This window comes from Mandrillus leucophaeus, unplaced genomic scaffold, assembly GCF_000951045.1.
Source record: "Mandrillus leucophaeus isolate KB7577 unplaced genomic scaffold, Mleu.le_1.0 Scaffold281, whole genome shotgun sequence".
Lineage (NCBI taxonomy): Eukaryota > Metazoa > Chordata > Mammalia > Primates > Cercopithecidae > Mandrillus > Mandrillus leucophaeus.
In genome coordinates, this window is record NW_012102932.1 from 1,814,837 (window position 1) to 1,829,386 (window position 14,550).

General features: G+C 42.1%; 1 protein-coding gene across 1 annotated transcript in view; it reads right to left on the minus strand.

Moving 5' to 3' along the window:
* CDK7 (cyclin-dependent kinase 7) overlaps positions 1–10,137 on the minus strand; it is a 46,443-nt gene extending 36,306 nt beyond the window's left edge. The window contains exons 1-2 of the mRNA XM_011985272.1: positions 9,891–10,137; positions 9,480–9,539 (exon numbers count right to left, since the gene is read on the minus strand). Coding sequence (XP_011840662.1) covers positions 9,480–9,539; positions 9,891–9,956 — 126 coding nt within the window. The 5' untranslated portion in view covers positions 9,957–10,137. The remainder of the gene's footprint in view (positions 1–9,479; positions 9,540–9,890) is intronic.
* Positions 10,138–14,550: the final 4,413 nt, after the last annotated feature.

Here is a 14,550-nt window from a genome sequence, read left to right on the forward strand (position 1 = left end):
TAATACCAATACTACTCAAACTATTCCAAAAAGCAGAAAAGAAGTAAATACTTCCAAACTCATTCTATGGGGCCAGTATTACCCTGATACCAAAATCAGACAAAGACACATCAAAATAAGAAAACTACAGGCCAATATCCCTGATGTACATTGATGTAAAAATCCTCAAAAAAATACTAGCAAACTGAATTCAACAATACATAAAAACATCATTCATCATGACCAAGTGGGATTTATCCTGGGGATGCAAGGATGGCTCAACATATGCTAATCAATCAAAGTGATATATCATATCAACAAATGAAGGACAGAAACTATATAATCATTTCAATTGATGCTGAAAAAGCATTTGATAAAATCCAACATCACTTCATGATAAAAACTCTTAAAAAACTGGGTATAGAAAGAACATACCTCAACATAATAAAAGCCGTATACTACAGACCCACAGCCAGTATACTGAATGGGGGAAAACTGATTTCCTTTAAGAGCTGAAGCACACCAAGGATGCCCACTTTCACCACTGTTATTCAATATAGCACTGGAAGTCCTAGCTAGAGCAAGCAGACAAGAGAAAGAAATAATGGGCATTCAAATTGGAAAGGAAGAAGTCAAATTCTTCTTGTTTGCAGACGATATGATCTTATATTTGGGAAAACCTAAAGACTCCACCAAAAAATGACTGGAACTGATAATTCACAAAAGTTGCAGCATACAAAAATCAACACACAAAAATCGATAACCCTGCTATATGCCCACAGTGAACAATCTGAAAAAGAAATCAAGAAAGTAATCCCTTTCACAACAGCTACAAATAAAATTAAATATCTAGGAATTAACCAAATTAAGTGAAAGTTCTCTAAAATAAAAACTATTGGCCAGGTGCGGTGGCTCTCACCTGTAATCCCAGCACTTTGGGAGGCCAAAGCGGGTGGATCATGAGGTCAGGAGTTTGAGACTAGTCTGGCCAACATAGTGAAACCCTGTCTCTACTAAAAATACAAAAAATTAGCTGGGTGTGGTGGAGGGTGCCTGTAATCCCATCTACTCAGGAGGCTGAAGCAGGAGAATGGCGTGAACCTGGGGGGCGGAGGTTGCAGTGAGCTGAGATCACACCATTGCACTATAGCCTAGGCAACAGTGTGAGACTCTGTCGCGGGAAAACAAAACAAAACAAAACAAAAAAACCATCATTGGTGAAAGACACTGAAGACAACACACCAAAAAAATGGAGAGATAATTCATATTCATGGATTGGAAGAATCGATATTGTTAAAATGCCCATATAACCTAAAGCAATCTACAGATTCAATGTAATGTCTATCAATATACCAATGACATTCCTCATGGAAATAGGAAAAACAATCCTAAAATTTGTGTAGAACGACAAAGACCCAGAATAGCCAAAGTTATCCTAAGCAAAAAGAACAAAAGGGAGGAATCGCATTACCCGACTTCATACAACAAAGCTATAATAACCAAAACAGCATGATATTGGCATAAAAACACACACACAGACCAGTGGAATAGAATAGAGAACCCAGAAAAAAATCCATACATCTACAGCAAACTCATTTTCAACAATGGTGCCAACAACATACAATGAGGCAAAGACATTTTCTTCAATAAATGGTGCTGTGCCTTAAGCAGAGGTTAGGTTTGCTGTACAGATTTAAGTTGATGCCTTCTGCATTAATAGTCTCTAGAGATTTAGTCTTTCTTCTCTTCCTGGTGCAGAGGAGATGCCCTGTCAAAGAGATACTTCTTTATAAACGTACAATTCCCTTAAAAAAGGGCAGCTTTTCAGACCTACTCCTGTATCTGCAGTTTCTCAGGACAACCAGCTCACAATAATCAACATGCCAAAGAGGCATATTTTTGAAACCACCTTTGCAAAAATTACAACAGTGAGCAAAACCTGACATAGGTGACTCCATCTTTGCTTTTTTTTTTTTTTGAGACAGAGTTTTTGCTCTTGTTGCCCAGGCTGGAGTGCAAAGGTGCAAGCTCAGCTTACCGCAACCTCCGCCTCCTGGGTTCAAGCAATTCTCCTGCCTCAGCCTCCCGAGTAGCTGGAATTACAGGCATGCGCCACCACGCCAGGCTAATTTTGTATTTTTAGTAGAGATGGGGTTTCTCCATGTTGGTCAAGCTGGTCTGGAACTCCCGACCTCAGGTGATCCACCTGCCTCAGCCTCCCAAAGTGCTGGGATTACAGACGTGAGCCACTGCGCCTGGCCCTATCTTTGCTTTTAACCTCACAAGCTTTTTGCTCATTCCTGAGTGTTGGCAATGCTAACTATGGGAGAAATTCAGGGTAGAGTTTAACTGTGAAACAAAGATGATAACAGTCCTTTCCCAAAATTAACCCACTCCTTGCTCAGAGACTAAAAGCATCTTTGTAAAATTACACGAGGTTAAAATTACTGTTTAGGAGTTATGTAGCCAAAGGTAACAAGAATTTTGTAACCTCCACAATTGCTCCTATAGATAACATCACTACTGTAAAACATAAAACTGGTAGTTGGGGTATCTTTCAGACTTTGCATTTTGATGGACCAATTGGTGCCACTTGGACCAGGAGCCCGTATGAAGAAACTGACTCAACCGGTTCTGTGACCCCTACTCAGGAACTGAGTCAGCGCAAGAAGACAGGGCAACTCCCTATGATTTTATCCAAGACCCAACCAATCAGCATTCCCCATTCCCTAGCCCACTGCCTACCAAACTACCCTTGAAAAACCCTCGCCTCCGAATTCTCAGGGAGGCAGATTTGAGAATTATCTACTATCTTCCTCACTTGGTTGGCCCTGTGACAATTAAACTCTTTCTTTGCTGCAAACAAAATAAATAAGTGGTGCTGGGAAAACTGGATATCCATATGCAGAAGAATGAAACTAGACCCGTATCAATAATCATATACAAAAATCAAATCAAAATGGATTAAAGACTTAAATTGAAGACTTCAAACTATGAAATTACTAAAAGAAAACACTGGAAAGCCTCTCCAGGACATTGAACTGGACAGAGTTCTTGAGTAATACCCCACAAGCACAGGCAACCAATGCAAAAGTGGACAAATGGGATCACATCAAGTTAAGATGCTTCTGCAGAAAAAAGGAAACAACACAGTAAAGAGAAAACCCACAGAATGACAGAAAATATTTGCAAACTATCCATCTGATAAGGGATTAATATCCAGAATATATAAGGAGCTCAAACAACTCTATATGAAAAAAATCTGATAATCCAATTTAAAAATGGGCAAAAGATCTGAATAGATATTTCTCAAAAGAAGACATACAGATGGCAAACAGCATATGAAAAGGTGGTCAACATCACTGAGCATCAGAAAAACGCAAATGAAAACTACAATGAGGGCTGGGGCCGCTGGCTCATGTCTGTAATCCTGGCACTTTGGGAGGCTGAGGCGGGGGGATCACGTGGTCAGGAGTTCGAGATCAGCCTGGCCAACATGGTGAAACCACGTCTCCACTAAAAACACAAAAATTAGCTGGGTGTGGTGGTGTGGTGTGCACCTGTAACCGCAGCTACTCAGGAGGCTGAGGCAGGAGAATTGCTTGAACCCGGAAGGCGGAGGTTGCAGTAAGCCGAGATTGTGCCACTGAACTCCAGTCTGGGTGACAGAGTGAGACTGTCTCAAAAACAAAAACAACAAAACCTACAATGAGAGATCATCTCACCTAAGTTTAAATGGCTTTTATCCAAAAGATAAGGATGAATCCTGGTGAGGATGTGGAGAAAAGGGAACCCCAGGTACACTGTTGGTGGGAATGTAAATTAGTGTAACTGCTACGGAGGACAGTTTAGATGTTCCTCAAAAAACTAAAAATAGAGCTATCATATGATCCAGCAATTCCATTACTATGTATATATGCCAACGGATTCCGTATGTCCAAGAGATATCTTAACTCCCATGTTTATTGCAGCACTATTCACAATAGCCAAGATTTAGAGGCAATCTATGTGTCTGTCAAACAAAAGAATGAATAAAGAAAATGTGGTACATGCACACAAGGAGTACTACTCAAAAATAAAAAAGAGGCCAGGCACTGTGGCTCACATCTATAATCCAAGCACTCTGGGAGGCCAAGGCGGGCAGATCACTTGGGGTCAGGAGATACACACCATCCTGGCCAACATGGTGAAACTCTGTCTCTACTAAAAATACAAAAAATTAGCTAGGCATGGTGGCACGTGTCTGTAATCCCAGCTACTTGGAAGGCTAAGGCAGGAGAATTGCTTGAACCTGGGAGGCAGAGGTTGCAGAGAGCCAAGATTGCACCATTGCACTCCAGCCTGGCAACAGAGGGCGACTCCATCTCAAACAAACAAAAAAAAAGAAAGAAAAGGAAGGAGCTAAGAACAGTTGATTTTAAAATTCTTACATTTTCCACACATAATAAAAAATAGAGTAATTTCATAAAACCCTCTACTCCATTGCCCAGATTCAACAGTGACCAATATTTTGCCACACTTACTTCATTCATCCAACCTCTCCTTTTTGTTGGCTAAAGTATTTTAAAACCCCAGACTTCATGTCATTTCACTCCAATATACTTAGGTAAGCATCTCTAAAATACAGACATTCTTACATAACTATGCCATTTTGACATCTAACAAAATTAACAATAATGCTACAGTAGCATCTAATATCTAGTTCCTATTCAAATTTTCCTGATTCAGATTTCCCAATTGTCTCATAGAGTAGCCAAAACAATTCTGAAGAAGAAAAACAAGGTGTATGGGAGTTAACAGATTTCCAGACTTATTAAAGACACTGTAGTATTTCAGCAGCAATGGGAAAAACAAAGCAAAACAAAAAATAAACCCACCACTGGAACAGAATAGTGTGCCCAGAAATTGGACCCAAGTTCCGACACTGGAACTTGGTATGGCAAGGGTATGGGGAATTTGGCATTACAACTCATTGGGAAAATGACAGACTATTAATAGTACTGGGACAACTGGAGAAAAAATACTCAATCTTAGCCAGGCACAGTGGCTCATGCCTGTAATCCAAGCACTTTGGGAGGCTGAGGCAGGAGGATGGCTTGAGGGCAGGAATTCAAGACCAGCCTGGCCAACACAGAAAGACCCTGTCTCTACTGAAAAAAAAAAAAAGAGAAAAAATACTGGATCCTCATATCATACAACAAATAAAAAACTTGTTGGTGAAATAAAGATCTAAGTATTAAAATCAATATTTTAAAAATTTTAGAAGAAAATACAGGAAAATTCTCTGTAATCCAGAAACAGGAAAGCACATAAAAAGGAAGCCTTTGAAGGTTTGAAAAAAATTAACAAATTCAATCATATTAAAATTTTAACTTTCAGTACCTCAAAGATACCATAAATAAACTAAAAGTCTTGCCAAAGACTGGGAGATGATATATAAAGAATTCTGGCTGCTTGCTGTGGCTCACACCTGTAATCCCAGTTCTTCGGGAGGCTGATGCTGGAGGATTGGTTAAGGCCAGGAGTTTGACAAAAGCCTGGATAACAAAGTGAAACCTTGTCTTTATTAAAAAAAAAACCAAAAAGTATGAATAAGAATAAGTCCAATAAATCAATAGGACAAAAAAAAGTAAGTAATCCAACAGAAAAACAGGAGAAAATCTAACACGCCAGTAAGTGTAAGAAAAGATGATGAACTTTACCAGTAATCAGAAAAATGTTAATTGGAACATAAGTACATATCATTTTCAATCTATGTAATTGACAAATGTTTTAAAGTCTGACAATGCAAATGATGTTGAGAATGTGGTGGGACAGTGAACTGGTCCAATCATTCTGGAGAACAATTTGACCATATCTGGTGAAGATGATGGTTGTGATACTCTGAAGCAACAATTCATAATTTGTTTCAATTACAGATACATTCTCTAGAGAAACTCAAACCTGCATACAAGATGACTCACAGACGACTACCCAGAGAAGGAATGTATTAGAGGAAAACATTAAAAAGCAGCCTAAATGTTTATCAACGGGAGTTTGGATAGAAAATTTCAGTGTAGACATATAATGGAAACTAATACTCAATGAGCATGAATCAATTGGTCTACATGTATCATACGATATAGAAGATTTCGGAAATAATGTTGACTCAGAATAACAAGTTGCAGGCTGGGTGTGGTGGCTCACGCCTGTAATCCCAGAACTTTGGGAGGCCAAGGTGGGCGGATCACCTGAGGTCAGCAGTTGAGAGGCTGTGGCAGGAGATCTGCTTGAGCCTGGGAGGTGGAGGTTGCAGTGAGCCAACATCACGCTACTGCATTCCAGCCTGTGTGACAGAGCAGGACCCCATCTCAAAAACTAAATAAATAAAAATAAAAATAAATAACAAGGTGCAGAAGAATATACCAAATATACATATATAGCTTACAGTATGCAATACTGGCTGAGTACAGTGGCTCACACCTGTAATCTCAGCACTCTGGGAGACTAAGGTGGAAGGATCACTTGAGCCCAGGAGTTGAAGACCAGCCTAGTCAGCTTAGTGAGACCCTGTCTTTACAAAAAAAGGAAAAATTTAGTGGGGCATGGTGGCATGCACCTGTACTCCTAGCTGGTTGGGAAGCTGAGGCAGACAGAATGCTTGAGACCAGGAGGTCAAGGCTTCAGTGAATTATGATTGTGCCACTACACTCCAGCCAGAGAAACACACAGCAAGTTGCTGTCTCAAAAATAAAAAAGAAAAAGGGAAAAAAAAGTATGCAATACTACATATTGTTTTGAGATACACAGATTTGAGACACACACTGAAAAACGAGATATAACCCCAAAGGCCATCAATAGGGGATTGGTTAAATAAATTAGGAAACAAATTCCACATACTCTTTTTAAAAGGGTGAGATAATCAGTATTTCTAAAGTCCAAGACACAACAGGTGAATGAGTACAGAGTAGCTTATTTAATGATTCCTTCCCTTTTTATAAAATTAAACACATGCTAGCAAATGAATGGGAGTAGAAATTATGAGTGTTGGAATAAGGTCTACAACACCAAATCCTCAATGTTCATAGTAGAAAGTATATACAACGTCTAAAACTGGGGGAAAGAAACACCTCAAGAAATAGGCCAGGTATAGTGACTCACAGGTGTAATCTCAGCAATTAGGGAGGCCTAGGCAGGACAATCACTTGAGGCCAGGAGACTAACAGGGGTACCATGCCTGGCTAATTTTTGTATTTTAGTAGAGACAGGGGTTTCACCATGTTGACCAGGCTGGTCTCGAACTCCTGACCTCAGGTGGTCTGCATGCCTTGAGCTCCCAAAGTGCTGGTATTACAAACATGAGCCACCGTGCCCAGCCGAAAGGCCAATACATTTTTAACAGTGTCTACAAATGCACTAGCCATAGCCCTAGGTACAGTGTGAATGGAATTAAACAGACAATAAACTCATAGATAGGAGGATTTCAAATTTCGACAAATGCCACATCGATGACAGAACTATAGCAAAGCATAGGGAAGGAGGGAGGCATATCTGTTTTAGCTGGAATGAACAAAGAAGGCCTCTATGGAGGAGACATTTGAGTGAAACCTGGATAAGGAATCAGCCATGCCATGTTCTAGAGGGAAAATATACCAACCAAGAAGCCAGACCAAATGCAATGACCCTGTGATTCTGGGACTGGAATGAATTTAATTTGTACAGGGACAGAAAAGTCAGTGTGGCTATGATATAGTGAACCAGAGACAGAATTAAAAAGATGACTAAGCCAGGCTTGGTGACATGTGTCCTTAGTTCCAGCTACCTTGAAGGCTGGGGTGGGAGGGTTACTTTAGTCTACGAGTTCGTGGCTGCAGTGAGGTATGGCTGTGCCACTGAACTCCAACACTTCCACCTGGGAGACAGAGAGAGCCCTCCCCCCGCCCCCACAAAAGAAAGAGGAGGAAAGATTCTTCTGAATTAAGGGTTTCACAAGGGAGAGGCTGTAGTGGTAGATCATAAAACATAAAGTAGGACATGACAAAAGTAAAAAAGTGGAAAAAAAAAAAATGGCCAGGCACGGTGGCTCACACCTGTAATCCCAGCACTTTGGGAGGCCGAGGTGGGTGGATCAACTGAGGTCAGGAGTTAGAGATCAGCCTGGCCGACATGGCGAAACCCTGTCTCTACTAAAAATATAAAAATTAGCCGGGCATAGTGGCAGGTGCCTGTAGTCCCAGCTACTCGAGAGGCTGAGACAGGAGAAGCGCTTGAACCCGGGAGGCAGAGGTTGCAGTGAGCTGAGATCGCACCGTTGCACTCCAGCCTGGGCGACAAGAGCGAAACTCCGTCTCAAAAATAACAACAACAACAGTAATAATGGCAAGAATAATTGAGAAGAAGAGTCAGTCAGGTTTTAAATGAATGCAAGAGAGTGCCTGGAGGCTGGAAGATGACCAAAAAAGGGGGGAATTAATGTTAAATATGAATGACTTCCAAGGAGTTAGGGTTTTTGAAGGAGGAGAAGCAGATTCAAAGTAGCAACGGTAACAAAAGCAACATCAGGACACCTGGATTTAAATCCTAGCTTCGGCAATTACTAGCTGTGTGATCTTGACAAATCACCTAATCTCTCAGCCTCAGGTACCTCAAGTATAAAATAGGATTACTTTTAACCACTTTACAGATTGTTTTGAAGGTTAAATGAAACAATGTAGGTGAACGTGAGTTACGTAATTATGACCCAAGTCTGTCTTTTTTTTTTTTTTTTTTTTTTTAATTTTTTAAGATGGAGTCTCGCTCCCTCACGAGGCTGGAGCACAGTGGCGCCATCTCGGCACAATGCAACCTCCACCTCCCAGCTTCAAGCGATTCTCCTGCCTCAGCCTCCCGAGTAGCTGGGACTACAGGCGCGCGCCACCACGCCCAGCTAATTTTGGTATTTTTAGTGGAGACAGGGTTTCACCATGTTGGCCAGGATGGTCTCCATCTCTTGACCTCAAGTGATCCGCCCACCTCGGCCTTCCAAAGTGCTGGGATTTCAGGCGTGAGCCACCGCGGCTGGCCGACCCAAGTCTTTTGAATGAATATAAGAAGCTACTGAACTCATTTTAGACTTCACATCAATGTTGTTAATGCTAGCGAAAATCTTCCATGGTAAATCTGTACACAGAAAATACAGATACGACACACTGAGTGGATGCAGATGTGGCAGAAACAGTGACCTGGAAAGATCACGGTATCAAATAGTTCTGAAGACCGAAAAGATGGCATACTTACCCCCAACATATGAGTTTATGCAGTGAAAATAACATACAGCTTCTTCATTTCAACAGAAATTAAAACGGGTTCAACCCTAGAGTTCCGTTTGGGAACACAAAGTACTAATTATTTTGTCTCTGAACATGACATGAGTAACTCATTATCAGAGTATGGTCAAGACTAATAAAATGGCTATCAGTCAATTCATAATACAGACATCTTCAAGGAGACTTGAAGAAACACGACACAAAAAGGTAACTCACTTTCTTAATGGCGACAATTTGGTTGGTATTCTTATCTCTGGCCTTGTAAACCGTGGCAAACTAGAAAAAAAATAGGAATAACGTAAGTTTATGGGAGTTTCTGTGTTTGCCTTTTTGCATTTTTACATTTCGCGAAGCAGAGAGCCCAGAGTTCCTTAGCGGACTCGCGGCGGCTGGAAACGTGGCGGGTCAGTCTTCGTCCAGCTCCAGGCTACTCTTCAGCAAGGAGAGGCCGCTCAGGGATTCACCCCCAGGATGTAAAGAAGGGGCAGCAAGTGCGTCTGGGAGGTTTCCCCCAAAGAGAATGAGCAGCCAAGCCAGACCTCTGGCCTCCACGGGAAAATCGGCAAAGGTGGAGGCGGCGCGAGGCTGTCCGCTCGGGGCCTTCTCCGTCCCTCCAGAGAGCCTCACCTGTCCCTCTCCAAGGAAGTCCAGCTTCTCATAACGCTTTGCTCGAGACTTCACGTCCAGAGCCATCCGGCGCCGCAAAGCTCGACTCCAGGCGAAAGGGGAGAACTCCCAGGACAGCACGAATTTAAAGCTACCTTAAAGCCTCCAACAGCCACTTCCGGCCACCCGGGTCCGCCGCGTTAGTATCCCCGCCCCACTTCCGTGGTGGGCGGAGGAAGCTGCGCTAGGCCCGGGCGGTGGGCGTTCCCCACCCGTCACGTGACGCCTGTCGGTGCCTTAAGTGGAGCATCTTCAGTGGCTGCTGTGTCACTCTGTTACCGTTTTAACTTGGGTATATTCTACATTACCAGGCACTAGTCAGCGTTCTAATTTGGTGTTCCATGCTCGGGATTTGGTAGGTGTCTGTGAATGTAGAAGGTTTGGCCTTGTACCTGTTCTCGCTTTTTGCTTCTCGCTTGAGCGCGTCCTGTCGCCATGGTTGCTATGGACGCCAAACCCTACTATCTCAGATTACTGAGACGAGTGCCAAGTTCTTACGGGCTGGTCAAGAGTATTCTTAGTCCAGTACCTTTATGAAGAGGCAGGCCCAGGGAAACAAAATCCAACTCAACTGAAACGTGCTGTGGGAATCGGCTTCTAGTCCTCAGTTTTCTACTCGGTAAAATGGAAAAAATAAGGAACTACATCACAGGTGGTTGTGGGTATTAAATGAAACATGCAGAAAGCTTAGACATTAACTCAATTAATTGAGACAATGCTCAATTAACTGTTAGCAGTGATGAGTACCCAACCCCTTGATTATCATAAATTGCCATAACAAACACACTAATTCATTTATTCAAAAAAATATATTGAGTGCTTTTCCTTTTTCATTTTTCCCTCTCTTACGCTGCTGATACTGAGTGTTTTCTATGTGCCAAGCACCATTGTAGAATCTGAGATAACAGCAGGGAACAAAGATGCCTGCCTTCCAATGGGAGCAGATAAAAAACAAGTCAAATATGTGTTATGATACGTAGGTGATAAGTGCTATGGAGATAATAAAGCAGATAAAGGATAACAAGGGCAGGAGCAGGGATGGAGGTTTTTAATAGGGTGGTACAAGAAAGGCATCACTAAAAACCCACTGGAGGGATTGGAGCAGACAAGTGATATGACCTGACTCACTTTGAAAAGGTACACTCTGATGGGAGACTATATTATAGATTTCGAGGGACAAGGAAAAGAAAGAAGGCCTATTAGAGAACTATTGCAGTAATCCAGATGGCTCTACTAATGGATAATTACAAGGTTCTGAGCCAGAGCAGCTGTCAACCTGGAAATGTTCCGAACCTGCACCACCAGCCCCCCTGCCTTTTTTTTTTTTTCTTTCCTTTTTTTTTTTTTTTTTTTTGAGACAAAGTCTAGCTCTGTTGCTCAGGCTGGAGTACACTGGCACAATCTGAGCTTACTGCAACCTCTGCCTCCAGGGTTCAAGCGATTCTCCTGCCTCAGCTTCCCGATTAGCTGGGATTACTGGCCCACTCCACCACACCCAGCTAATTTTTGTATTTTTTAGTAGAGACGGGGTTTCACCATGTTGGCCAGGCTGGTCTCAAACTCCTGATCTCAGGTGATCCTCCCTCCTCGTCCTCCCAAAGTGCTGGTATTACAAGCATAAGCCCTGTGCCCAGCCTACATTTGATATTTCTAAGAGTTGAAAATCCTAAGTTTCAGAGATGTTTAAGAAAGTAGCAAAATACCAAGGCCAATAATTTAGTCATTTTTTTTTTTTAACTCTGTAATCAGACTGCCTGCATTTGATAGTGGCCCTATCAGTATTCAGCCACTAGATACAACTAGAGTAAATTACTTTGTTTCCAGTTTCTTCTTCTGTCATAGGATCTACTCAGAGGACTGCTCCAAGGCTTAAATGACCTCACACCTGCAAAGCCCTTAGAACAGTGTTTGACAACTAAGTATTTACTATATGTTAGCCATTATCTTTCAGTCCCTTGTCATTACTTGGGTCTAGGCAAAACTCACACGTTGCAGAAAACACACCGTCTCTCTTGAGGCAAGTCATACCTAGTGGTGCTGTTGTCACAGTTTCTTCTGATAGATATCACTGAAATAGTAATTTAACCTCACTTGTAGAAACAAGCTAGTGAGCAGCCGGGTGCAGTGGCTCATGCCTGTAATCTAGCACTTTGGGAGGCCAAGGCAGGTGGATCACCTGAAGTCAGGAGCTTGAAACCAGCCTGGCCAACATGGTGAAACCCCGTCTCTACTAAAAATACAAAAATTAGCTGGGTGTGGTGGGCACCTGTAATCGCAGCTACTAGGGAGGCTGAGGCAGAAGAATTGCTTGAACCCGCGAGGCGGAGGTTGCAGTGAGCCAAGATCGCACCATTGGACTCCAGCCTGGGTGACAAGAGTGAAAACTCCATCTCAAAAAAAAAAAAAAAAAAAAAAAAAAAAAGGTAGTGAGCTAAATTTGATGAAACTTGTGAGAATTGAGGTCCCCAAGTGTGCCATGGCATATGAGTTGGTAATCAGTATATTACAGCATGCTGCTGACAAGTAAATTCCCATTTTGGGACACTTAGGATAATGAAGACAGCGTTTAGATGATATTCTGGGACAGTGAGATACTGTATATATAAACTATCATTTGAGCACTTTGAACCAAAGGAAAAAAAAAAAAGAAAATAGCATTACACATTTGCAAAGCATTTTTCAGTTTAAAAGCACTTCCACACGTCTGTATTTGCCAGCTTGTAAGATGGCCATAATGATCCTTGCCTTCTGGTATTAATCCTGTTGCGTAGTCTTCTCCCACAATGAAACAGGCTGTTCTGTGTGACCAATAAAATATGGCTGAAGTGTGATTTATGAGGCTAGAACATAAAAGAATGCTGTTGACTTGCATGCTTGGATTATTTGCTCCGGTGAAAGCCAGTCATGTCATGAATTCGCTCAGGCAACCACGTGGAGAGAAACTTAAGGCCTCCTGCCAACAGCCAGCATCGGCTTGTCAGCTATGTGAGTGAGCCATCTTGGAGGTGGATCAGCCAGCCTCAGCCAAGCCTTCAGATGACTGTAGCCTCAAGTGATTTCTAATTGCAACCGCATTAGGCACTGAGTCAAAACTGCCCAGTGAAGCTGCTTCTGAATTCCTGACCCAGAGAAACCAGACAAATTAACGAGTTTAGCCACTTAATTTTGGGGTCATTTGTTACAAAGTAATAGAAAATACACTAATTTGATCCTGCCTATCACACTGTGTAGTACTGGAAAGAAAAACAGAAACTCGGACAAATTAAGCAATTTGCTGATTACATATATTTAAGTGCCTAACCTCTAAATGAAAACACAGGCTATTTGACTGTAAGCCTCACCAGAAGTCTGTAATACTCTCCTTGGGAGCTCATCCTGTGACAGCAATTCCCACTGGCATACTTTTTGCCATACCTATACTCACAAATTCTGTAACAGTGACAGATGTTTTTCATTCTGACTTTCATGGCAGCAGCTATAGTAAAGGTTGCCTTCAGATATACATCCACAGTTCGACATTAGGATTTCTAACTGTTGGCTCACAGTATTACTCATACCACTCATCACTACCTGAATCCGAATTTATTTCTGAAAGCAAAATAATGGCCCTGGGTTTTTTTTTTTTTTTTTTTTTTGAGATGGAGTTTTTCTCTTGTTGCCCAGGCTGGAGAGGCTGGCGTGCAATGGCGTGATCTTGGCTCACTGCAACCTCCGCCTCCCAGGTTCAAGCAATTCTCCTGCCTCAGCCTCCTGAGTAGCTGGGATTACAGGCACCTGCCACCACGCCCAGCTAATTTTTGTATTTGTAGTAGACACGGGGTTTCACCATGTTGGCTAGGCTCGTCTTGAACTCCTGACATCAGGTGATGCGCCTGCCTCAGCCTTCCGAAGTGTTGGAATTACAGGTGTGAGCCACCACACCTAGCAATAAATTTTTAAATAATAAAAAAACGAAATGAATCATGTTTTTCTTTTTTTTTTTCACGGAGTCTCACTCTGTCGAACAGGCTGGAATGCAGTGGCGCAATGTCGGCTCACTGCAACCTCTGCCTCCCGGGTTCAAGTGATTCGCTGGCCTCAGCTTCCCTGTAGCTGAGATTACAGGTGCGTATCACCATGCCTGGCTAATTTTTATGTTTTTAGTAGAGATGGGGTTTCACCATGTCTCCCAGGCTGGTCTTGAACTCCTGACCTCAGGTGATCAACCTGCCTTGGCCCCACAAAGTGCTGGTATTACAAAGCGTGAGCCACTGCACCTGGCCTGAATCATGTTTTTCAATGAGTCACCAGAACAGCTTATTGCTAGCATCAAACCCCAATCCCTATCTCATATTTGTGCTGAACAACATGTACACTAAGCTACAGCAAAAAATTTATAAGAGAAGTAGATCAACTCTGTGTAGTAGTAGAAATAAGTAAAAATTAACCCACAGGTAACTGAGTAAATACAGAAACATACTCAAAACCAATTCTATTTCTTGCTCATGAGCTACCGTTAACTCTCAGGGACCACTTCTTTAAAGCATATTCTGGAAATCGTTAAAGGTATGGAAGAGAATTTATTTAGCTTTGTGAGGTTTTACTTCATAATACACATACCCTTGGCACAGGAGGGGCCCCA